At 43.5% G+C, this 25,821-nt stretch overlaps 1 protein-coding gene across 3 annotated transcripts in view; it reads right to left on the bottom strand.

The window, feature by feature from the left end:
• Positions 1-720: 720 nt before the first annotated feature.
• The window catches only part of LOC106574262 (zinc finger protein GLI2), an 82,455-nt gene continuing 57,354 nt past the window's right edge, over positions 721-25,821 (bottom strand). For 2 of the 3 annotated variants that reach the window (XM_014150041.2, XM_014150043.2), the window contains 9 exons: positions 22,437-22,638; positions 19,942-20,140; positions 18,887-18,997; positions 16,087-16,227; positions 13,437-13,586; positions 8,612-8,776; positions 5,915-6,178; positions 4,511-4,880; positions 721-4,383 (listed from right to left, as the gene is read on the bottom strand). In XM_014150041.2, coding sequence (XP_014005516.2) covers positions 1,979-4,383; positions 4,511-4,880; positions 5,915-6,178; positions 8,612-8,776; positions 13,437-13,586; positions 16,087-16,227; positions 18,887-18,997; positions 19,942-20,140; positions 22,437-22,638 — 4,007 coding nt within the window. In that variant the 3' untranslated portion in view covers positions 721-1,978. The remainder of the gene's footprint in view (positions 4,384-4,510; positions 4,881-5,914; positions 6,179-8,611; positions 8,777-13,436; positions 13,587-16,086; positions 16,228-18,886; positions 18,998-19,941; positions 20,141-22,436; positions 22,639-25,821) is intronic. The other variant, XM_014150042.2, reaches the window with a different exon arrangement.

Genomic DNA, 25,821 nt, shown 5'->3' with positions numbered 1-25,821 from the left:
CTCAAACTGGTGTGTGTGTTTTATGTGGTTTCAACAGCCATTTCCTTTGGGCCAATCTGCCACTGGTAATGTTGGACTAAACACAGGCTAACTTTAGCAACTGCTCTGTACGCACTTTGCGGTTTTACAAGTGTGTCCTTTCTCATCTGTTTCTGGAGTGAAACGAGCATTGTGTCCAGGCCAACATTACAAACAGGGGCAAGACGGGGTCAGAAGAACCTATTTCAAAGCCTCCATAATTACCTTGAAAGATGGCCAGTGTCTTATAAATGTCTGATATGATAGGATTCAACGTGGAGGAAAAATGCTTTGTTGGCAGCAAGGAGAGAGAGAACTTGTGTGGCTTCAAAGAAGAAAGTTTTTCTCCTGAATTATTTAAGCAATCAACATTCATATACTTCTAAGATTAAAGGAGAGGTTTTCAAAGAACAGTTCAACTCTCTGATGTACTGGCTACTGTCTATTGTGTCTACTGTCTCTATGTTCAGTTTTGAACCAAGGAGTGGGAAATATAACAGCGTACCGTTTATAGTGTGGGGGGGATTTCTGTACATGGGACTTTTCTTTTCTAGTGAAGTGTAATATGAATTTATAGGCCAATTGAATTCAACCGGCCTGGTATTGTATATTGGAGACCTAAAACAACGCAACCTAATTTCAAACATATTATATTCCATGAGAAAAAACACCCATGGTTTGAAATAACTCACCAGACAGCAATTAAGTAAAAAAAAAAAAAAAGAAAACGATATTGTATTTCATAAAAATGTACAAAAGATATATATATACACATATCCAACAGAGCTGCATGGTAGTGTACAAAAAAAAAATGTTGATTCCTAATACACTATTATATCTTAGTATCCTCGTCATCATCAAGGGCTGTACTGGAGAAAAAGTCATTTGACATTGAAAGGAGGATTCTCTTTCCCTTTTAGATTTTTCCTAATTCATCACCAAGAGTTAATGGCAACGTTATCACCCCCAGAATATGTATCATATCAAGTATTTGCATATTCTTTAGAAATTGCCGCTTAATTCCAGTCACAACTTGTCCCCGACACTGAGACGTCACTGTTCATCTCAATAGTCCAACTCAACAGACAAATAAGACAATGGCTCATATCGAAGACACTGTATGGAAATAGACCTGACATGACTAAATAGATTACAAAACGATTTCTTCTGACTCTATTCAATGATTTAATCATTTTTTCTCCCATATTTCTTTTTGTTGCTGCAACTTCACTGACAGAAAAAAAATCGAATCTGCACAGATGAATGAGTTTCAAATAAAATCTAAAAGAAATAATCAAATCATTTTAGATCAAGTCATTTACACAATTTACATATATGTGTGTCTTTAAATATCTAAATGATAGAAAAATCCCAAATCGGTATCATACAGAAGGACCTGGTTGCATTTCAACGTGACCTGTGTCATATGCTTGTCTTGCATATTCTGCGGCATAGCCAGGCACTTGGTAAACTTGTTTTACTGCTGAACTGTACACTATCTCATGTACAACATTAACATAATTGTGCTGTAGATTACATTATACTTACTTACTCATCTAAGGCAAAATATGGCTTCTCAATAGATATGAAATCGCCATATTAGCTCCATAATGATACTGTACACGATAATACAATAAGTAGCACAAACATAGTGGTGTTTTAGCATGAAGTCTTCAGAATCCCATAGGTCCCTTAGTCTCTGGTGGCCGTCAAAGTTCTCCAATGAGGTGCTTAGTGTTCAATCACATGGTCAGGAGGACCTCTGCAACAAAGTTAACTGGTAGGTTCCCCTCTTGTCATTCACACAGTCAGTTTAAACTCTTGGTGGTAGATAAACTATCGCTCTTAGAGCTTGGGTTACAATAGGTCATTTCTTTTAACACACGTCCTGGGCCAAATACACCAAGGTAGGTACCGTGTGTTTTACCTGTGTCTGCCTTCAGTGTATTCGGGATCATCCTTATGACATCATGTTGAGGAACTTGTTCTCTTCTGCAAGCGCGGTGAGCAGGGAGCTCATATCGCCGATGGCCATGTTGCTGCCCCCTGCAGGGAGGGGCAGGGAGGTCAGGGTGACTGAGTTCCGGGGGGTGGTGAGTCTGGAGGAGGTCTGGGACAGACTCTGGAGGATACTGGGGCTGATGGTGCCTGACATCAGGCTGGAGTGGTCCCCGTCATCCAGCATGGTGTCAAAGTCAATCTGGGGCTCCTCTGCCCCTGTCCCATTGGACGAATCCACCGTACTGGAGACCTGGTTGTTTACTCCCGGTGAGGTCATGGAGGTCTCAGTGCTGTCTGAGGGACATTGTAAAACGTCCACTACTGATGATGTCATCATCTGCATGTTGACGTTCCCGTTTGGCTCAAACACGTGTATCTGTCCTGTGTAGAACATAACATTGTTGTCTGTGTTGTTGCCATTGCTGCAGTGATTGCCAATTGAGTTTTGTCGCTGGATTGTCATTGACCCTGAATGCTGTCTGCTTAGAGACTTACGTTCTGTGGGCGGTCTTGGCTGGATGAGTATTTGACCTCCATTTTGGATGGGATGCTGAACCTGGGACGGTATATTATAGTTCTGTTGATGCGAGATCATCCGCGAAGAGTTCACACCGCTATCCTTAAATGTGACTTGAGACGATTGACTCCCCCCTACCTGCGTCCTCAGCTGGCTGTTCTGCGTGTCTACAGTGTGCACTGTCTGCTGTTGTTTACTGTTTTGGCTCAACATACTCCGAGTGCCACCAACTGCCATACTACTACAGGAGGACCGCTGGTTAGCGTTAGCATCGCTAGGACCGAGACCCTGGTTAAACCCATACTCGAGGCTCACTGGTTCATTGAGGTTAGCATTAGCGGGCTGCTGTTGCTGTAGGCTCTGTTGCTGGACACAGCTCAGCCTGGAGTCAGCCTTCTGCTGCTGTATGTATCTCCCCTGCTGGGCTGCATGAGCCAGGTTGTGGTTAATCTGTGCAATGTGTTGGTTGGAGTTAAGATTCTGCTTCTGGAACGAGACAAAGTTCTGTTTCTGTTGGACCATGGCGAGGTTTGAGTTGCTTCGACCGAACGGCAGATGTTGGGTTGGGTTGTGAAGAGCTTCCACAGTCCCTGAGCTGACCTCGTTCCACTGTACCGGCATGGTGCTCGTCTTACTGAGTGAGGAGGGGAAAGACTGCTGCGGATGGCCTGGGCTTAGGGCACAGGAGAGGCGCATGCTTTGTGGTGCAGACGAAGGGTTCATACTCATATTGGCGTCCACCACGGCCACCCTTCGCTGGTGGTAAAACTGCTGTTGTTGCTGGGGGTTAAGGTTTATTGCGTTTCCATGGAAACCACATTGTGCTTGTCGGTTGTACCCGTTGGCACAGTCTGACTCTCCAGCTCCGCCCTGAGAGGTGATGTAGTGAACGACGTCATCAGGAAGTACCATCATCTCCTCCTCGCTGCTGTTGCGTCTACCACTCATATCGCCGGCCATGGTCTCCATGGCCACGTTCTCAGAGATGCTGGGCGGCCGGGGGCAGTAGGGGTATCGCTGCAGGCTGTCGTCGGAGCGCGGCTGGTGGCTCTGGAGCGCCAGGTGGCGCCGCTCGGCTGCAGGCAGGGCCTGGTTCGGCTGGGAGGCGTGTGGGTGGAGGTTCTGCATGTTGCCCGTGCTGTTGTAGCGCTGCACCTGAGGCTGATGGGACAGCGGGGACAGTGGGTCCAGGGACGGCCGCCGGGGGACGGGGTCGCTAGCCCGACGGGGAATGTTGGACGGAGCTTCGTGGGGCATCATGCTGCGGCCGTTATAGCTTCCCATATCGCCGCTGCAGCGCCTGGGAACCCCACTGGGGACAATGGTGTTGAAGGAGGAGTAACCAGACGACGAGTCTCCCTGGGAAGCATCCCTGTAGAGGGCCAAGGAGGTCTTCAGACTCATCCTCTCCATGTTGGGTAAAGGTGTGGGTGGGGCTCCGCCTGTAGCCGCCGCATATTTCGCCTTGAGGTGGTAGTGCTGGGCGGGGGTGAGGCTGAGGTGACTGGGCAGCCGTCCCCCTCCTCCGCCACCTCCACACTGGCTGGCGTCGCTGGACCTCCGGGACAGGTCTGCAGAGATGGGGTCGTAGGAGCCGGTGGAGCTGATGTTGTGGTGGCGGTGGCCACTGAACGTGGAGGCGTCGCTGGAGCGGCGGCTGGAGTAGCAGGGAGAGATGCCAGAGGAGCGGCGGCTGATGTAGGCAGAGGAGACGGTGCTGGTGGTGCTGTCCCTGCGCTCCATCAGATAGTCCAGCTGGTTCAGGACAGTCACCTTACTGGAACACAGCTCACTGAGGCTGAACGATCCAGGCCCACCACACATATTTCCACTCTCCAGAAGGGACCCTGAAGCGAAGAAGAATTGATTTCACACAGGAGAAATATAGCCTGAATAGATTTCTGAATGTACTGAATACTCAAAAAGGGTAATTCTGAAAACACTGGTTACTTCTTTCTTTTTATGGTCACTCACCGCTTGCTGGTATGGGCGGTAGCTTGGTGTTCTGGACTGGAGGAGCTGGATGATGATTGGCCCACTGGCAGGAGTCCCTCGCCGTCTTCAGTTTCTCCTTCTTCAGGTGTTCTAGTCTGTGGATGTGGCTGGTGCCTAGGTGCTGACGTAGGTGGAGGCCCACCCCGATCCCTGCTGTCCCAGACGAGAGGCCAGAGAAGGAGGACTCCATGAGGGGCCCCGAGGGGTCGTCCAGCCCAGTCAGGTCCCCCATGCTGCCCCCGCCGCTATGGAGGGCCATCTCTACTCCACTGTCATGGTTGGTGGAACTGCCAAGTGGCGATGGCTCGCTGCTACATGACGACTGACCACCAGGGCTGGACTGATACATCTAGAGAGAGAGAGCAAGAGAGAGAGAGAGAGAGAGAGGGAGAGAGCGAGGCAGAGAGAGACAACATGTTTATAAACTATCTAAAAAGGAAAGGGATCACCATCTAACGAAGAGAAAGTAGAACAGTGATAACATAACAACATAAGGAGATGTACAGCGAATCATGCAAAATCTTTTCTCCACAACTTTAATTGTCAATAACGAGTGTTGGTTGGGGTGGCTACAGATTACAGCTCTCTTTAGACTGTCTGTGAATTAGAAATGGGAGAGATGAAAGGACGCTTGAGTACATGCTAGGCCAGCATACGGTGCTATGAATCTGTGGCTCTCTGGGTTGTTGGGCTCCCCAGTCCCTCTTTATAGTGTACAGTATGAGGACTTAAAATTCTGTAATAACTATTATACAAACGTTTGGACTGTGTTCCTTACTGGCTATGGCTTGTCATACAGCAGTAGTACATGATGATGAAATGACGGGAGATATTATGAAAGATATTCTGTAATGAACTGAAGCTCAAACTGAAGCTGTGCTCACCTTAGTAATGTCTGTCCTTAAGGAAATGTCCAAAGAGAAGAGAAATGGAAAGGAAACGTGCAGAGAGTGTTAGATAGAAAGGATAAAAGTTTGTTAGGTAAGATTTGCATGCCATTGTTAGTAGGGGCTCAGACTGAGAAAATAGAAGGGCATTATTTGTATTTAACCAGGTAAGAACAAATTCTTATTTACAATGACAGCCCAGGAACAGTGGGTTAACTGCCTTGTTCAGGGACAGAACGACAGATTTTTACCTTGTCAGCTCGGGGATTCAATCTAGCAACCTTTCGGTTACTGGCTCAACGTTCTAACCACTAGGCTACCTGCCGCCCCTTATCTGATTGCACAAATCTATAAAGTGGCTAAACCATCGATTGGAAGGTCACACATAACCGTATGGTAAACTAAAAACTGTCTGTGTTTGCTGAATTATATCTCCACTTCTACTCCAAATGATCTCTCATCGGATGATAGGCTGTAACACCAAATGATCTCTTACCACAGACTTCTCCGTCTTGATCGACTTAACCTGCAGGTAGTCCTCCATGCCTCTCGAGGTGCTGTCCATCTTCTCCTCCATGCCCCGGCCTGTCTCGTTCTCTCCATTCTCTTTGGGTGGCACGGGTCTGCTGGGCGGCAGGTCGCTGCGCTGTTTCTTGGTGACGTGGGCCTCTGGTCCGTGGACTGTCTTCACGTGCTTCCTGAGAGAGCTGGGGTCCGTGTAGCGCTTCGTACACCCGGGGACTTTACACACGTAGGGTTTCTGTGGATACAAGTGTATTTATTTCACCTTATTTAGAAAGGTTATACTCCGAGAGATAAAATACATTTTACAATAGAGACATGTCACACACACACACACACACTACCGTTCAAAAGTTTGGGGTCACTTAGAAATGTCCTTGTTTTTAAAATAACATCAAATTGATCAGAAAGAGTCGTAGACACGGCTGATTTTTAATGGAATATCTACATAGGCATACATAGGCCCATTATCAGTAACCATCACTCCTGTGTTCCAATGGCACGTTGTGATAACTAATCCAAGTGTATCATTTTAAAAAGCTAATTGATCACCCTTTTGCAATTATGTTGGCACAGCTGAAAACTGTTGTTCTGATTAAAGAAGCAATAAAACCGGCCTTCTTTAGACTAGTTGAGTATCTGGAGCATCAGCATTTGTGGGTTCGATTACAGGCCAGAAACAAAAAACTTTCTTCTGAAACTCATCAGTCTATTCTTGTTCTGAGAAATGAAGGCTATTCCATGCGAAATTGCCAAGAAACTGAAAATCTGGTACAACGCTGTGTACTACTCCCTTCACAGAACAGCGCAAACTGTCTCTAACCAGAATAGAAAGAGGAGTGGGAGGCCCCGGTGCACAACTGAGAAAGAGGACAAGTACATTAGAGTGTCTAGTTTGAGAAACAGATAGTACCCGCAAAACACCAGTCTCAATGTCAACAGTGAAGAGGCGACTCCGGGATGCTGGCCTTCTATGCAGAGTTGCAAAGAAAAAGCCATATCTCAGACTGGCCAATAAAAAGAAAAAATTAAGATGGGAAAATGGGAACTCTGCCCAGAAGGCCAGCATCATGTTGATGCTCCAGATACTCAACTAGTCTAAAGAAGGCCAGTTTTATTGCTTCTTTAATCAGAACAACAGTTTTCAGCTGTGCTAACATTATTGCAAAAGGGTTTTCTAATGATCAATTAGCCTTTTAAAATAATAAACTTGGATTAGCTAACACAACATGCCATTGGAACACAGGAGTGATGGTTGCTGATAATGGGCCCCGGGACGCCTATGTAGATATTCCATAAAAAATCTGCCGTTTCCAGCTACAATAGTCATTTACAACGTTAACAATGTCTACACTGTATTTCTGATCAATTTGGTGTTATTTTAATGACCAAAAAATGTGCTTTTCTTTTAAAAACAAGGACATTTCTAAATGACGGTAGTGTATATTTCATCCGAAGCGATTTACAGTACAGTGAGTGTATACATTTAAATGTGGCCCCAGCGGGATGCAAACCAACAACCCTGGCGTTGTTACCACCACACTCTTACCAAGTGAGCCACACAGGATCCAGAGTGAGATTAATATCATCCAGTTCATATTCTGTTTAATAACATTCAAATACATGCCTGGGAATTAGAATATCCATCCCCTCCTACTTACTCAGATTAGCTGTGACTAGCTGTTGTTGTAAACACGCAATTAGAGCGTATAAATTATGTATGTAAGACCAGTGACTTGTTGGTTCTGCTTACAGCCACAGAATATCACAAAGATTTATGTGGTTTCCAGTAATAAAGTTACAGTTATACTGGTGGGATGGATCCAGTCTTGTTTTTCATCCCGAGGGGTAGTGTGTGTGTGTGTGTGCGTGTGCGTGTGGATCCATGGGATGCTGTGCTCTCCCCCTACACTTCTCTCCTCTATCTCCTGATGGATAGGCGAGTAGGAGGCTTGGAACAGTTCCAGGGTTCATTTTGTATTGGTGATCTGCAGGTGGTCTGGATCTCCATAAGGGATGCCTACGCTTGATTCACACTAATGCACTGTGTGGCTGCCATGCTCATTAGTTCCGTACATCATTATTTACTCACACACACGCCTGCATATATATATATATATGCACACACACACGCATATATACACGCGCACACACACACACACAACACACACACACACACACACACACAACACACACGGCCGTGGTTTAATGCGGCAAGTATAGACGTTCAAGAGCAATCACCGTGCGTGATGAGAAAAAGTCCACACATCTCATTTCAGCCTGAATATGTAAAAGGCTAGCAGACAACAGATTGAAGATACATACGTCAGTTTGTATTTTCTTGATGCCACAATCCTTTGGCCCAGGACCTTACAGTAAGTCACAAAAGGTAGAAGAGTATTGATCCTACGGATGTCTGTCTAAGAGAATATCTAATGGATTTTATAAGTGAGTCTGTCTGAAGTCTTGGCAGGGCAGAATGGAGCTGCAGTGCTGTGCAGTGTGTGCAGTGTGGGAGCTTGACAGCATCCAAAATGGTACCCGATTGCCTGCATAGTACGCTATTTTTTGACCAGGGCCCTGAAAGTACTGCGCTATGAAGGGGATAGGGTGGTGTTTGGGAGGCAGCCCCAGTAGGACCTCATTGAAGTATGTGTGCGCGTGAGCGCACCTCGTTGGAGTGTGTGCGATTCTGATGCTTGGCTCTGTCCGAGGCGTTAGAAAAGGCTTTGTTGCATCCCTCGTGGTCACACACATATGGTTTTTCCCCGGTGTGAGATCGCAGGTGGGTCTTCAGATTCTCCAGGCGAGAATAGGCCTTACAGCAGCCCTCAAACTGCAAGAGAGAGAAAGGAAAACACCAAAGCAGTCAAACACAGGATCTTTGTACAGTGTATTTTACATCTATCCTTGTTTTCCATTCCTGTTTAATTTCTATAAAGATGTCCTTTGCAATTATTGTGTAATGAATGATACTCTTGTGTGGAGGCATATACAGTGCATTCTGAAAGTATTCAGACCCACTTTTTCCACATTCTGTTATGTTACAGCCTTATTCTAAAATTGATTACATTTAAAAAACAATCTCATCAATCTACACACAATACCCCATAATGACAAAGCAAAAACTGGTTTTGGGATTTTTTTTTAGCAAATGTTTCAAAAATAAAAACAGAATACCTTATTTACACAAGTATTCAGACCCTTTGCTATGAGACTCAAAATTGAGCTCAGGTGCATCCTGTTTCCATTGATCATCCTTGAGATGTTTCTACAACTTGATTGGAGTCCACCTGTGGTAAATTCAATTGATTGGACATGATTTGGAAATGCACACACCTGTCTATATAAGTTCCCACGGTTGACAGTGCATGTCAGAGCAAAAACCAAGCCATGAGGTCGAAGGAATTGTCCGTAGAGCTTCGAGGCACAGATCTGGGGAAGGGTACCGAAAAATGTCTGCAGTATTGAAGGTCCCCAAGAACACACAGTGGCCTCCATCAGTCTTAAAAGGAAGAAGTTTGGAACCACCAAGACTCTTCCTAGAGCTGGCTGCCCGGCCAAACTGAGAAATCGGGGGAAGAAAGGCCTTGGTCAGGGAGGTGACCGAGAACCCGATATGTCACTCTGACAGAGCTCCAGAGTTCCTCTGTGGAGATGGGAGAACCTTCCAGAAGGTCAACCATCTCTGCAGCACTCCACCAATCAGGCCTTTATGGTAGAGTGGCCAGACAGAAGCCACTCCTCAGTAAAAGGAACATGACAGCCCGCTTGGAGTTTGGCTGTAATCGCTGCCAAAGGTGCTTCAACAAAGTAGCTGTGCGCCAGAAGAGGAAATAACTGATCCCAGCCATGAAAGCTGCCAGAGCGTGTGGGGACATTGCTTACATCCGCTATGACAGGCTCATTGTCCACCCTCCCTCCCAGAAGCCTGGAGGGGATGAGAGAGCCAAGCCTATGGGTTCGTAGCTTCAACAACGCAGCACACACACACACACACACACACCAATTGATTAATGGACTGCTGAATGTATAATTTTTTCTCTTACTTTGTTTGCTCTTTTCAGTGTTATGTCTATCTCTGTTAAGCTACCCAGGAAAGGGCTGAAAATATCCCATATTAATATGTGTAGCCTTAGAAATAAGGTTCATGAAATCAGTAACTTGCTAACATCAGATAACATTCATATATTAGACATTTCTGAGACTCACTTAGATAATTCATTTGATGATATGTCAGTAGCAATACAAGGATATAACATCTGTAGAAGAGACATAAATGCTTATGGGGGAGGTGTTGCTGTATATATTGAGCCATATCCCTGTCATGCTTAGAGATCTTTTGTCAAGTGTTATTGAAGTGTTGTGGTTGCAGGTTCACTTGGCACATCTAAAGCCTTTTCTTTTGGGGTGTTGCTATAGGCCACCAAGTGCTAACAGCCAGTATCTAAATAATATGTGTGAAATGCTTGATAGTGTATGTGATGTAAACAGAGAGGTCTACTTTCTTGGGGACCTGAATATTGACTGGTATTCATCAAGCTGTCCACTAAAGAGGACGCTTCTTACTGTAACCAGTGCCTGTAATCTGGTTCAGGTTATTAATCAACCTACCAGGATGTTTACAAACATTACAGGAACAAGATCATCCACGTGTATCCATCACATTTTTACTAATGCTGTAGAACTTTGTTCTGAAGCTGTATCCGTACCCATTGGATGCAGTTATCACAATATAGTGGCTATATCCAGGAAAGCCAAAGTTCCAACAGCTGGACCTAAAATAGTGTATAAGAGATCATACAAAAGATTTTGCTGTGACTCTTATGCCGATGATGTTAAAAATATTTGTTGGTCTGATGTGATTAATGAGGAGCATCCAGACGCTGCACTTGATGCATTTATGAAATTGCTTCTTCCAACTATTGATAAACATGCACCTGTTAAGAAACTGACTGTTAGAACTATTAAGGCTCCATGGATTGATGAGGAATTGAAAACCTGTATGGTTGAAAGAGATGGGGCAATAGGAGTGGCTAATAAGTCTGGCTGCACATCTGACTGGCTTACTTACTGCAAATTGAGAAATGATGTGACTAAACTCAAAAAAAGAAGAAGAAACTGTATTATGAAGCCAATATCAATGATATAAAGAATGATGGGAAAAAAACTTGGAGTACTTTAAATGAAATTATGGGCAGAAAGACAAATTCAACTCCATCTTTCATTGAATCAGATGGCTTATTCATCACGAAACCATTTGATGTTGCCAATTATTTTTATGATTATTTCATTGGCAAAGTGGGCAAACGTAGGCAGGAAATGCCATCAGCGAACAGTAAGCAATTGTATTCATGAATAAGAAAACAAATAATGAAAGAAAAGCATTGCAAGTTTGAATTTTGTAAAGTTATGTGGGAAAGGTGGAAAAATTGTTATCGATCAATAATGACAAACCTCCAGGCATTGACAACTTAGATGGAAAGCTACTGAGGATGGTAAGGTTGTGGGAGCTGTACTGTTAGATTTCAGTGCAGTCTTTGATATTATTGACCATAACCTGTTGTTGAAAAAACTTTTGTGTTATGGCTTTTCAACCTCTGCCATTTCGTGGATTCAGAGCTATCTATCTAATATAACTCAAAGGGTTTTCTTTAATGGAAGCTTCTCTAATGTCAAACGTAAAGTGTGGTGTACCGCAGGGCAGCTCTCTAGGCCCTCTACTCTTTTCTATTTTTGCCAATGACCTGCCACTGGTATTAAACAAAGCATGTGTGTCCATGTATGATGATGATTCAACCATATATGCATCAGCAACCACAGCTAATGAAGTCACTGAAACCCTTAACAAAGAGTTGCAGTCTGTTTTGGAATGGGTGGCCAGTAATAAACTGGTCCTGAACATCTCTAAAACTAAGAGCATTGTATTTTGTACAAATCATTCCTTAAGTTTTAGACCTCAGCTGAATCTGGTAATGAATGGTGTGGCTGTTGAACAAGTTGGAGACTAAATTACTTGGCGTTACTTTAGATTGTAAACTGTCTTGGTCAAAACATATAGATTCAATGGTTGTAAAGATGGGGAGAGTTCTGGCCGTAATAAAGAGATGCTCTGCTTTTTTGACACCATGCTCCAAAAAGCAAGTTCTGCAGGCTCTAGTTTTGTCTAATCTTGATTATTGTCCAGTCGTGTGGTCCGGTGCTGCAAGGAAAGACCTAGTTAACCTGCAACTGGACCAGAACAGAGCGGCACGTTTTGATCTTAATTGTAATCAGAGGGCTGATATAAATACTATGCATGCCAGTCTCTCTTGGCTAAGAGTTGAGGAGAGACTGACTGTATCACTTCTTTTAATAAGAAACAATGTGTTGAAAATCCCAAATTGTTTGCATAGTCAACTTACACACAGCTCTGACACACACACTTATCCCACCAGACATGCCACCAGGGGTCTTTTCACAGTCCCCAAATCCAGAAAAAATTCAAGAACGCGTACAGTATTATATAGAGCCCTAATTGCATGGAACTTCCTTCCATCTTATATTGCTCAAATAAACAGCAAACCTGGTTTCAAAAAACAGATAAAGCAACACCTCGCGGCACAACACCTCTCCCCTATTTCACCTAGATAGTTTGTGTGTATGCATTGATATGTAGGCTACGTGTGCCATTTTAATGTATGTATGTAGTTCTGTCCTTGAGCTGTTCTTGTCTATTGATGTGCTGTATTATGTCATTCTGTATCATGTTTCATGTGGACCACAGGAAGAGTCTAATGAAATACCAAAAGTACTGAGTAAAGGGTCTACATAATTATGTAAATGTGTTATTCGAGTTTTACATTTTTTTTATACATTTGCAAAAATGTCAAAATCAGTTGTTGCTTTGTCATTATGGGGTATTGTATGTAGATTGAGGGAAAAAAAACTATTTAATCCATTTTAGAATAAGGCTGTAACGTAACAAAATGTGGAAAAAGTGAAGAGGTCTGAATACTTTCCCGAATGCACTGTTTATAGTCACCAATCCTAACTTCAGAAACAAATCTCCCCTTGACATCAGTGCATGATTTATGTGAAAAGTTAAGGATTTGGCCTGAAGAGAGAAAAGTCTTAGATGTTGTACATGAGCGACTTACAATACAGTACCGTAGAGGATATATCTAGGTCTTACTGTAAGAAGGACCCATTGCCCTTACTGAAACTACAAACATACACCCTACTAACCAGCTTAGGGACATCCTCTATGCGAATGTGTAATGTAATCACACTGTAAGCTTATTTTTATTCCTTTTCAAGAATGATCACGTGAAAAATGGAGAAAAGCCCAAACAGCATTTCTAGATTTGTGTGTGTGTGTGCAAGCTTGCACATATCTGTGTGTGATCCTGTGTGTGTGTGTGTGTGTTGTGTGTGTGTGTGTGTGTACACTCGACACGTGTTTAGAGAGGCAAATGCTCAGCGTAGGCCGAGCCTGGCGACGATCAGTTACTCACGGTACACTTGTGTGGCTTCTCCCCTGTGTGTCTCCTCATGTGAACCACTAGCATGTACTGTGCCTTAAAGGGCTTCTGCTCCCTGGAACACTCATCCCAGCGGCACACAAACTCCTTCTTCTCCCCGTGGATGTGGTCGTTATTGATGTGCTGTAGGGAGACACGCCCGGATGAGACGTGTTAATGCCTTTCTGGATCTCCAGTAACAACCCCCAGCCCCTTACTCCCTAAACACTTGTGTCGATCTAAGGGATTGGATAGGTGTAAAGCAACAGTCACTCAATTGTAGTAATTATTTTAAATCTACATAAGGGGCTAGGTTTTCTTTTTGTGCATGGCCTGTAACTTCTCCAGGTGTTAATAATGTTTACATATTTTGCATTACTCATCTCAAATGTATATACTGTATATTCTATTCTGCCGCTCCGACATTGCTCGTCCAATTATGATATATTCTTAATTCCATTCCTTTACTTTAGATTTGTGTGTATTGTTGTGAAATTTGTTAGATATTACTTGTTAGATATTACTGCACTGTTTGAGCGAGAAACACAAGCATTTCGCTACACTCGCAATAACATCTGCTAAACATGTGTATGTGACCAATAAAATCTGATTTGATGTTTCTCTCCCCACAGAAGTCCCTCTGAGGTTGTCTTTTTTATTAGGTCTCTAGCTGTGTTCTGTTCTGTCTGTCATTGAGTGTATTTGTACTACTTAGAGAACACACTGTCACCAGGAGACAGAGGTTTTCTCTGTGACAGAGGTATATTAGAACAAGTACATTTCAGGTTGTGACAGAGGCAGAGCAGCCATTTGCCTATCAAAGAAATTAGGAGTAACGCCATCAATCAAAATTTGCCGTTAACTTTCCGTTTGTCAGACAGTGAAGAAAAAAGACGTGATTGTGTTGTTGGGACACACAATTTGCAGTGTGGCTCTGTTAGATGAGTTCCACTAGTCTACTTTTTCCACAAGAGGGATTCTACGGTTAGGGAAATTAAAATCAATCGTCAAACAGGCAAATGCTCCTTTGCTCCGCTCTGTTTGTGTCTGAAGGGGCAGCCTCTCAACACTTTAATTTAATGGAATTGCCCCGTGACGGATTTCCAACTCTCTTATCCAAGATTGATCTGGCATCCCACTGGCTGGCGTGCATAGCCTAGGACGAATGGGTCTGGACAGGTATTGTGCACCTCTCTCATTAGGGCTGTAGTGTTTGAGTGCAGGGGCCCAGTGAGTGTGGAGGGATCATCCCTTGATGAACACATCTGCAGAAAAGGACTTAATACCCTGAGAACATCAGGAATGACTAACAACAAGGTAACCAATAGGATGCTTGGGTTTCAACCATGCAGCAACTAAAGTAACTTTTGTCCTTGCAAGAGTATAGCGCTAACAAGCATATATGCATTCACACACACACACACACACACACACACACACACACACACACACACACACTCTTCGGTGACAAGGACCATCATTGTAGTAGCTAAATGCCAACATATTCCTTAGGCTACTCTCTCTACTTGTTGGTTTAATGTCTGGCCCATGATAATTATGCCAAAGACACATGGTGGTTGAGCGTGCGTTGTCTGCTCTCTCAGACAAGCAGCTCTTTGTCCGTAACTGCCTAACCTAAACCATCCTGGCCTATCATTAGGAAGGTGTTTGTGTGTGTGTGCCTATCATTAGGAAGTATCTCGGAGGTTTCACGTTCAGCTGGAGTGTAACTGTCGGTGACTGAGTGAAACAATGAGGACAGATAATGGAGGCCATAGTCTGAGCTCCTCTGTTACAGTGCCCCCCCTTCTCTCTCTCTCTCTCTTCCGCTCTCTCTCTCTTCCTCTCTCTCTTCCACTCTCTCTTCCACTCTCTCTTCCACTCTCTCTTCCACTCTCGGTCTGTCTCTCTCTTCTATCACTCTCTCTCTCTTGCGCTCTTTCTCTCCCCCCTCGCTCTCTCTCTGCCCCCCCCCGCTCTTTCTTTCTCTCTCTGTCTCCCTCTGTCTGTCCCCCTCTCTTTCTGCTTCAGTGACGGCCTGGAATGCCCCTGCTCGACCAAGACTCTACATGCCAAAAAGTCCAATAGAGTAAAACAATCCCAGTCTCATGGAAGCTAAACACTTAGCTAAGCTTACTTATGTGAACAACCAATGAATCATCTGACTCTCGGTATCTATCTGGAGGGAAGCATAATAAAACTGGACCCCAGTTGAAGTCCATTGACAAGCCTCAGTCTTAGGCAGCACTAAAATATGGACTCTTAGTTTGTTAGAGGTTACTGTGGAGACTAAATCAGGGAGGGGTTAAGGGTTTAGTGTTCCTGGCAGGACGGCTTTATGTTGGGCTTCAGAGGTCAGAGGTCAGAGGTTAGGGAGCTCATATAGACCTAGAGGTCTGTGGGATTTATTCTGGACTTATTCCAGCTGCACTGACAGGCAGACCTCCTCTCTCTCACCACACACCCATTAGATAGCGACCTTCCTCTGCTCTTGGCCCAGGTTGATGCTTTTAGGAAACCGGCTCCAGGTTGGTTGTTTTGAAACACGCTGGAACATTTTCTGAGCTAGTTAAAGAAAAAGGAAATGCTTGTCTGATCCCTGTTTCCTGTCCCTGTCCCCTCCTGTCCCCCGTCCCCTCCTTACATGGACCAGTTGTTCCTGCGTGTCGTACTCCTTGGAGCATCCCACCCAGTGGCAGTTTGTCTCATACACCATCTCTGGCTCATGCTTGCATTCATCTTTATCCAAGTCCTCCTTCAGGTCCAGCATCCCACCTAGGTGATCCTGTTAGAGTTAGAAAAGAGAAGAAGACTTTATGATCCATTCTCTCTGACAGTCTAAGAAATGTGTCTTATTTCTTTTAACCCACCACAAGCCATTAACACTCCTGACGAAATTCTACTCAACAACACTTCAACCAGGGATGCAAACTAGTCACCTTTCGGGCGAAAGTCGCCGTTGTTGAATTCGTGTGGATCCGATGAGAAAAGTTTAGTAGGGGAGGAGTGGGGGGGGGGCTTTGGATCACTACTGGCTGTAATCGAACGAGTGATGCGCGTTTGGCGCAATACTGTCTGTATCCAAGGCGCAGCCTATCGTTCACATAACAACAGAATGCAGCGCAGCAGGCGACTGAAGAGAGAAGAGACAACCAACGCGCTTGTTACAGCATCAGCGGAGAGTGGAAAGGCAGCTTGCCGGTTACAGCGGCGCGCGTCCCCTGAACGACAATGAAGAGGTAACGTTAGGTGAGAAGCCTGACCACGGAGATGGGGGTGAGAAGATGTACTTCATGAGCTGTAACCGAAAAACAACTGGCATTTGGAAAGTTTGTGGCGAGGGAGAAAGTGTGGTGGAACAAGTATTGTTAGCATTGTGAAGTATCTTGCTAGCTGGATCGAATTTTTCGTTATCTAGCCAGAGAAATGTTGAGCAACATTAGCCAACTTATCTGATCAAATAATTGAGTTTATGGTGTGAAAATTAGCTTGCTAATAAAGTCAGACAGCTAACGTTTCAACATCAGATGAGCTAACATTCGTGGACCTAACTAATTCGCTTTAGTATTAACTGGTATACGACTCCTTGCCGTTCCTCAAGTTATAACGCCTTAGTTGCTTACTGGCAATCTGTGTGAAATGTTAACTAGCTAACGAACTAACTACTATCTGTGAACTAATGTTTACCCTCTATAGTTTGTGGTTAATTTTCAGAATGAGAGAATTAGGTGAAAATGAGGCGTTGCTTGTTAAACAAGTGGATTCAGGGATCAGGTGTAGCTGGAGCTGGGCCAGGCTTAAGTTGGATGCCACTGTGGTGAAAGGAACACCACACACAGTGGCTAAAAAAGGGGTATGCCAGGTGTACTCTCTGCCTGAAAGAGATCAATTATGCCAACAAAGAGTATCATGCTCTGCTGGCACATTGTAGAACAGATGTCCACAGGCAGAAAGTGTACAATGTAATAATGTGCAGTGTAGGCCAAAGATATTACTTTTGTTGTGTTGAATTTGACAGTAACACGTGTGTGTGAGTGAGGGGGGATTATTAAATGTTTTATGTTATTTTTTTTGCACACGTAGCCTTGTGCACTTGATGATGTCTACTATAGTGGCCACTATAATAGAACAAAAACAGAATAGCTGTTTCATTCTATTTCTACTTTAAGAATTTTTTCCCCCAAGTGCAATATTTAGATGTGTGCGGTCACAAGCGTTCTATTATAAAGGCTGTCATGGCTAACTGCAAAATTAGTGTGTTGTTTTTTCTCAAGACTTAAGTGTCATTTGCAGTAAAGTCTAGGCAACAAATAACATTGGATTTCTTTCTTTACATTTTTTTAGCTGTAAGTTAGGATCACATGAACCACTTTTTATTTTACTCACGAGACTGATCATGTAGATCATATGCTTTGTTTAATTAGTTAAAACCTGCATTTCTCCCTAGCAGGGATTTTTTGCATGTTTCAGTGCAACAAAAAAAAAGTGTCACTTTTTTGGGCCCTCACCAGTTTTCATCCCTGTTCAACTATTAACTGTTACTGATGTGGGGAGGGGACACCATGACATTATCCGAGATAGCCCAGATTGACTTGACTGGAGGAACAGAGTGACTAATGTACATGTAACAGACATCATTTTTTTTCTGTCCAGGCAGGGTTTCGTTGACATGTCTAAGACAGTCCCCAGGCCTGCAGGCTGTGTGCGCGCGTGTGTGTATGTATGTTTGTGTGACGTGCAGCCCATCCCCTGGTCTCCTCTTTCTCTCTCCACAGCTCCGGCCTCCCACCCTTCCCTGCTCCAATGTGCTGACTGCAGCATGTTTATCTCTGCCCCGCGCCACTATCTTCATCAATTCTACTGGCCCCAAGACGACTGTGTACACCGCCATCCCCATGCATCAGGCACAAACCCAAACCTGCCTCTTGAGTCGGAGAGGAGGGCTCCGCAAATTTGTCAAAAGAGAGAGAGAGAGAGAGAGCGAGAGAGAGAGAGAGAGAGAGAAATGCACCTCAGATGACAATAACGTCTGGCCAATATTTCATTGAAATGAAGTGCTGTGGCACAGTTTACAGCAGCCAGGGAGAAAAGAAGAGCCGGAGGAACAAACGAATGGATGCAAAGCTCTTATCACACAGAGTTTTTCTTCTTTCAGCCGTAGCAGAGAAAGAAAGGGGGTCAGGGGACTGGCTGGTTCCCAGGGGTCTGTGTCAGTTCAGGACGGAGGAGTATTTGGGGGGAAATGGCAGAGGAAAGGAAGCAACGGAAACTGTTGTTTTCTTCCCCCCATCATCAGTTGCAGAGGATTGATCATTTTTTAATTGCCCTAAACACATCATTCTCTTTAGATCCTATCAACCCGTACGTCTCACTTACTGTACAGGGCAACAAGGTTCATCATGACAACTGATTTATAAAGTAGTAGATCCTAATCCGATTCTTACCGGAGAGCATGGGGACAGCGGCCTCGGACACTCCACCTCTGTCTTCACCTTTGACCTCTTGGTGATCATGGGATTGACTGTACTGCTCACTGCCAGGTCCCCAGATGTGTTCTGGAGTGGAGGAGCGGAGAGAATAGGAGAGGAGACGAGAGAAGGGGAGAGAATAAAAGAGAAGAAAAGATCGGGGTTAATGCAGGGCTCGAGTCAAATAGACATTCATACATCAGAGGTGAGCCACCACAGAGACTAAACAATTTCGAGTGTTTTGTGATGAGAGGGTGGAGTACAGTATGAAAACATCCCATCCATCTACAGAGTGAGCCCACTGCCTGGGGCTTCAGTGTAAACCTCAGGTGACTCCTGGAGAAACTTTGGAGACGAAAGTAGGCACACCCCACCACCTACACAGTTAATACTTCACAATAAGCTGACACAGGCAGTATCTGGCAGTTGGCTTTAATAGTCATGCTAGACTGTGATTCTGGGATTGCACTAAACCACAGCAAAGTGTTCCTAATCAGAGGAAGACTTTGTTTCTCCTCAGTATCCCTCTGTGTTTACTGTGGTCTGTAACAGAACCGTGGGGTTGGGATCGTGTGTGTTTGGACAATGAGGGTTTAACGTCCCCAATCCCCTTATTCATGGGTATGGAGTTTACCTTACGAAGGGGCATTTCAGTGAATGGTATGATAAGAACCACAGAGAGAACCACAAACCACAGTGGATGTAAACAATGGATGAGGGAAGGAGACAGCAGTACTTATGTTTTAAATCATCTTAAAACAATTTTTCTGAAAATGCAAACAAACAGAAGAAAATTGTACGGCTATAGACGTCATGCTGGTTGGATTTGAGCATCCCACACAATATCAGAACTTCCAGAAGGCCACAGGGCAAGGCTCACATTTGGCGGTTATGGATAATGAGAAGATCTACCTCGTACCAAACAATTTAGGCACAGTTCAGGAAGAAGATGAACAAACTCAAGGAAAAAGTCTTCGCACATCAAAGCTGGTTTGCATACCGCCGTTACCAAAGAAGAAGAGCAGTCTCACCTTTGACTGTGAGCCATTGCTGTGGTTGTGTGAGGAGGGGGGCAGAGAGGAGAGACCCAGGGCAGACTGGCGACTGGAGAAGATGGGTGGGGGCTGGATGAGAGGAGGGGTGTGGCCAAACACACTCAGGCCTCTCTGCTGGGACAGGAGCTGCTGGTAGGCCATGGGGTTGATGTGATGGGGGAAGGTAAAGGACGGACTGGAACACAAGACATTAACGCACATAAGAGATGTGTCTCTTATCTCCAATTGTGACACAAAGTTCTACTTTCAACCCGGGTAGCCTAGAGGTTAAGTGTGTTGGGCCAGTAACTGAAAGGTCACTGGTTCAAATCCCTGAGCTGACTAGGTGAAAAATATATCAATGTGCCCTTGAGTAAGGCACATAACCCTAATTGCTCCTGTGAGTCAAGAGTCTGCTAAATGACTGAAATGTAAGTCACAACTTTTCACCTGAACTCAATGTTAGTCATGTATAAGGCTGGGGGGGGGTCATGAAATTTTGTCAGCCAAGAATAAGGCTTTTACTAAGTTCTGTCAGCCAGTGATTTTCAAGCAAATAACTGTCGGTCTCACGGTAACTGAACATGAATTAACATAAACACATTTAGCATCTCCTGTCTTCCACGAATAGGCTACAAGCCACTGATGTAGACCTTTGGAACATCTACATTTTAAAAAGTCTGTTAAATCCATGAAATGTAGCTTACATTATCACAATAAATCCATTATTTATTTTAGACAGGTCTAAAGAAACTTGATATGAAGAAAAAGTAGAATAGAAAAGTATAATCTGAGTTGTCCTAATGTTAGGCCCTGATCTGGCTATGCCATATGGCTGTGGGCTACACTAGTTCATTTAGCAGACAAGATTTGCTTAGAATTCCATGGCATTATTTTATATTATTTAATAGTATGAAGAATATAATTGAACAAAGCTGAATAAAATAGAAAGGATATTTTCTCCAAAGGATTTGAGGGAGTGCGCACATGTGGCTATTCTGTGCTGAGTGATTAACAAAGAAACATGTACTCCTATATGCTTAATTTAGAGTTATTAATGTAACTTTAGTTGTGGTACAAATGTGTTTGTTTCGATTTTTAATACATTCTAAGGCTGCATGATGCAACTTTTTTATTTATTTCACCTTTATTTAACCAGGTAGGCATGTTGAGAACAAGTTCTCATTTGCAACTGCGACCCGGTCCAAGATAAAGCAAAGCAGTTCAACACATACAACAACACAGAGTTACACATGGAATAAGCAAACATACAATCAATAATACAGTACAAAAATCTATATACAGCATGTGCAAATGAGGTAGGATAAGAGAGGTAAGGCAATAAATAGGCCGTGGTGGCAAAGTAATTACAATATAGCATGATATTGATGATTTGAAAAAAGTTGCGTGAAAGGCATGAGCTCTGCTTTGTTTTTTTACGCAGGATATACACACGTCATCAGTCTCTCATTCACAATTTGACAAGAACTTGATAATGCCTTAAATTTCCCGGCTGCATACTCTTAGTGTGGCCGTAATGCCCCCTAACAAATCCATTCGTTTTTGCGCCCAAAGTGGCCGTTGTGCCGTTGGGCTGAATATAATAATTATAATTCCCTTCTCCCGGCTGCGTGCTGTAGCACCTCTCACTCACATGGCTCTCTGTCAAGTGATCAGGTCTTTCTCACAGGCTACAAGTGAAGACAGACACATCGGGGACATAACTGCGCACGTCCTTATCCAATTCCGAGGCACATATTGAAGATATTGGAAGAACTGTCCACATTTACTTTTCGTCAGCCTAACGAGTAATAATGAACAGCAAAAGCACTAGCCTATGTCAATCTACTATCCCCCATAGTACAAAAGTTGACATATTCTATTCTGTGCAAGAAATATATATTCCATAGTCTTGGACACTAGCATAAAAAAACTGAAAACGTTTAGCTTAAAAAAGGCACTTTATAAGTGCAGCAATGTGCACACTGCAGTAGGCTATACGCGTGAATGTTCCATTAGCAGGAAAACACCATTCCCAAAAGTGACCACAAATGTGATTATGCATGTAATGCTTCTTATCAGAAAGGTGCATTTTTATGGTGAAAATGATCTTCCCCAAACTTGAAACTATGCCAGTTAGGCTCCACACCCCTTGTAAAGCGGATTCATGTGCTTCATTTTATGACGTCTTTTGGCCACTTTAGTTGTGATACAAACTTGATCAAAATATATAGGCCTATGGGCTAGGCCTTATGGGTCTCCCGGTCGCGACACAGCCTGAGATCGAACCCAGGTCTGTAGTGACGCCTCTAGCACTGCAATGCAGTGCCTTAGACCACTGCGCCACTCCAGAGGCATGTATTACTTTATTTGACTTAAATGGAGTCTATATTCATGTTACCAGTATATCAGTTAACCCTATCCAAGCATCTGAAATCAATAGTTTAACAATCATTCGTTACTACATATTGACTAGTTACTGGCTAGGGTACCTGATGCCTCCAACAGAGAGGTGTCCGTAGGAGCTGCTGGCTGCAGAGCTGGAGCGTGACTTGTTGATGTAGGCCACCAGAGAGTTGGGCGAGGTACGGATCATGGTCTGCAGGTCGATGCTGGCGTCCGAGAGAGGCGAGATGGACAGGGCTCGCTTTCTGTTCAGCCTGGGGGTCATTCTGGGACTGGGGAACCGTGACACTGTGGAAAAGAAAAACACAGACACATACAGACCGTTAGTCTGACAACCTCTGAACTTCTCCTCTCAGCTTCTCCTCCTGGCATAATTGCATCTGATTCAAGTATGCGGAGACTTATTGGCGTAGTTGGTCACATTTGTGTTTATGTATTGTTTCTTTGTATTGGGGAAGAATGCTTTTACTGAATTGTCAGTCCTCCAAGGTTTCACCATTGCGATGCATTGATACTACTGTTGGCCAGTAGGGGGCAGTGAGATGTGTTTACTTCGCAATGGTTTATATGCGATCTTGCACTTGTGTGTTCTCATAATTGAGAGAACCATTGAAAGAGAAACTACGTTCTCCTGTTCCATCATTTATCCTGTGTTACAGGTCAGTAAAGTCCAAAAATACATTAAGTACCACAATATAGTTTTGTAACTTACTTGTTGAAGTGAATGTAATGGTATTGAACAACATAGTAATTGTGTAACTGTGTACTAGATAGAAACCGCATGTCATGTGTAAAGTGAAATGATGGCGGTGAATTCCTTTGATTTAGAAAAAAACGAATTGTTAACTCCTGAAAATTTTTTTGTTGTTGAAAAAAACACTCATGACATTATCCTAAGGATTTAGAGAATTTAATGTTGTAACTGTGATGTTTAATAACTTTGTTGTACTGTAAATGTTAGAAAAGTCGCTAGCTTAGAGCTAGCTCCAGTTAGCTGTTTGCTAGCTCCTGTCAGTTGGTTGCTAGCTTCGGTTAGCGCTATGCTAGCTTGTTCAGTAATTAAAAAAAAATGTGCATCAATGTCAGTTGCAATATTCTTGTCTTTCTATTAGCCCTTCTTACACTGGGTGAATGTGTTTTGAGCATGGGTATAAAGTGACTTCTAATGAGTTATGCCTGTCACACCCTGATCTGTTTCACCTGTCCAACCCCCTCCAGGTGTCGCCTATCTTCCCCATTATCCCCTGTGTATTTATACCTGTGTTCTCTGTTTGTTCGTTGCCAGTTCGTCTTGTTTATCAAGTCAACCAGCGTTTTTGTTCTCATCTCCTGCTTTTCCCAGTCTCTTTTTCTCGCCCTCCTGGTTTTGACCCTTGCCTGTCTTGACTCTGAGCCCGCCTGCCTAACCACTCTTCCTGAGCCTGAGCCTGCCTGCCGACCTGTACCATTCCCCCACCTCTGGTTTACTGACCTCTGCCTGCCTTGACCTGTCTATTGCCTGCCCCTGTTGGAATATTAAGCCATTGTCAATTCGTTATGTCTGCATCTGGGTCTTACCTTGATTCCTGATAATACCAGTCTTTAAAGGCTTTCATGTTTTAGAGTCTCCTATGGGGCTATAATGGGCAACAGTCAACTACATAATTATAACCTAAACAGGTGAATTACAGTTAAGAGTAAATGTGTTTGGGGTATAAATGTAAGGAATTTTAGGATGTGAATTGTATTGGAATTGAATATTTTTGTTGTGTGAATTGATGTATTTTTTACATGTTTATAAAATAATATGTCAGGGATTTATGAGACAAATGATTAAATACACTTTAAAGAAAACAAAACAAAAAATGTAAATACAATGAAAAGACAGAAAAATACGATTTGCACTTGAGAGAATGTTGAGTAAGATAATTGAGAGAACCTTTGAAAGAGAAGCCATGTTCTCCTATTTCATCATTTATCCTGTGTTACAGGAACTATTATTTGCTGCACGAGTCCCAAAACTGGGACCTGTAACACATGCATTACATACAGTATTACTATTTTTTATTTAACCTTTATTACCTTTATTTAAGTAGGCAAGTCAGTTAAGAACAAATTCTTATTTATAATGACAGCCTAGGAACAGTGGGTTAACTGCCTTGCTCAGCAGCAGAACGACAGATTTTTACCTTGTCAGCTCAGGGATTTGATCTAGCAACCTTTCGGTTACTGGCTCAATGCTCTAACCACTAGGCTAAAGTTTGGACACATCAACTTATTCAAGGGTTTTTCTTTATTTTTTTACTATTTTCTACATTGTAGAATGATAGTGAAGACATCAAAACTATGAAATAACACATATGGAATCAGGTAGTAACCAAAAAAAGTGTTAAACAAATCAAAATACATTTTAGATTCTTCAGAGTAGTCACCTTTTGCCTTGATGACAGCTTTGCACACTCTTGGCATTATCTCAACCAGCTTCACCTGGAATGCTTTTCCAACAGTCTTGACGGAGTTTCCACATATGCTGAGCACCTGCTGGCTGCTTTTCCTTCACTCTACGGTCAAATTCATCCCAAACCATCTCAATTGGGTAAGGTCGGATGATTGTGGAGGCCAGGTCATCTGATGCAGCACTCCATCACTCTCCTTCTTGGTCAAATAGCCCTTACACAGCCTGGAAGTGTGTTGGGTCATTGTCCTGTTGAAAAACAAATGATCATCCCACTAAGCACAAACCAGATGGGATGGCGTATCGCTGCAGAATGCTGTGGTAGCCATGCTGCTTAAGTGTGCCTTGAATTCTAAATAAATCACAACAGTGTCACCAGCAAAGCACCCCCACGCTTCACGGTGGGAACCACACATGTGGAGCTCATCCGTTCACCTACTCTGCATCTCACAAAGACACAGCGGTTAGAACCAAAAATCTCCCATTTGGAATCATCAGACCAAAGGACAGATTTCCACCGGTTTATGTCCATTGCTCATGTTTCTTGGCTCAAGCAAGTCTCTTCTTCTTATTGGTGTCCTTTAGTAGTGGTTTCTTTGCAGCAATTCGACCATGAAGGCCTGATTCACGCAGTTTCCTCTGAACAGTTGATGTTGAGATGTGTTTGTTACTTGAACTCTGTGAAGCATTTATTTGGGCTGCAATTTATGAGGCTGGTAACTCTAATGAACGTATCGTCTGTAGCAGAGGTAACTCTGGGTCTTCCTTTCCTGTGGCGGTTCTCATGAGAGCCAGTTTCATCATAGCGCTTGATGGTTTTTGCGACTGGACTTGAAGAAACTTTCAAAGTTATTGAAATGTACCATATTGACTGACCTTCATGTCTTAAAGTTATGATGGACTGTCATTTCTCTTTGCTTATTTGAGCTGTTCTTGCCATAATATGGACTTGGTCTTTTACCAAATAGGGCTATCTTCTGTATACCTTGTCACAACACAACTGATTGGCTTAAACGCATTAAGAAGGAAAGAAATTC

Source organism: Salmo salar, chromosome ssa16 (assembly GCF_905237065.1).
Source record: "Salmo salar chromosome ssa16, Ssal_v3.1, whole genome shotgun sequence".
In the NCBI taxonomy this organism is placed as follows: Eukaryota; Metazoa; Chordata; class Actinopteri; order Salmoniformes; family Salmonidae; genus Salmo; species Salmo salar.
Note: the sequence above shows the minus strand (reverse complement) of the source record. Positions and strands in the feature narration are given on the sequence as shown.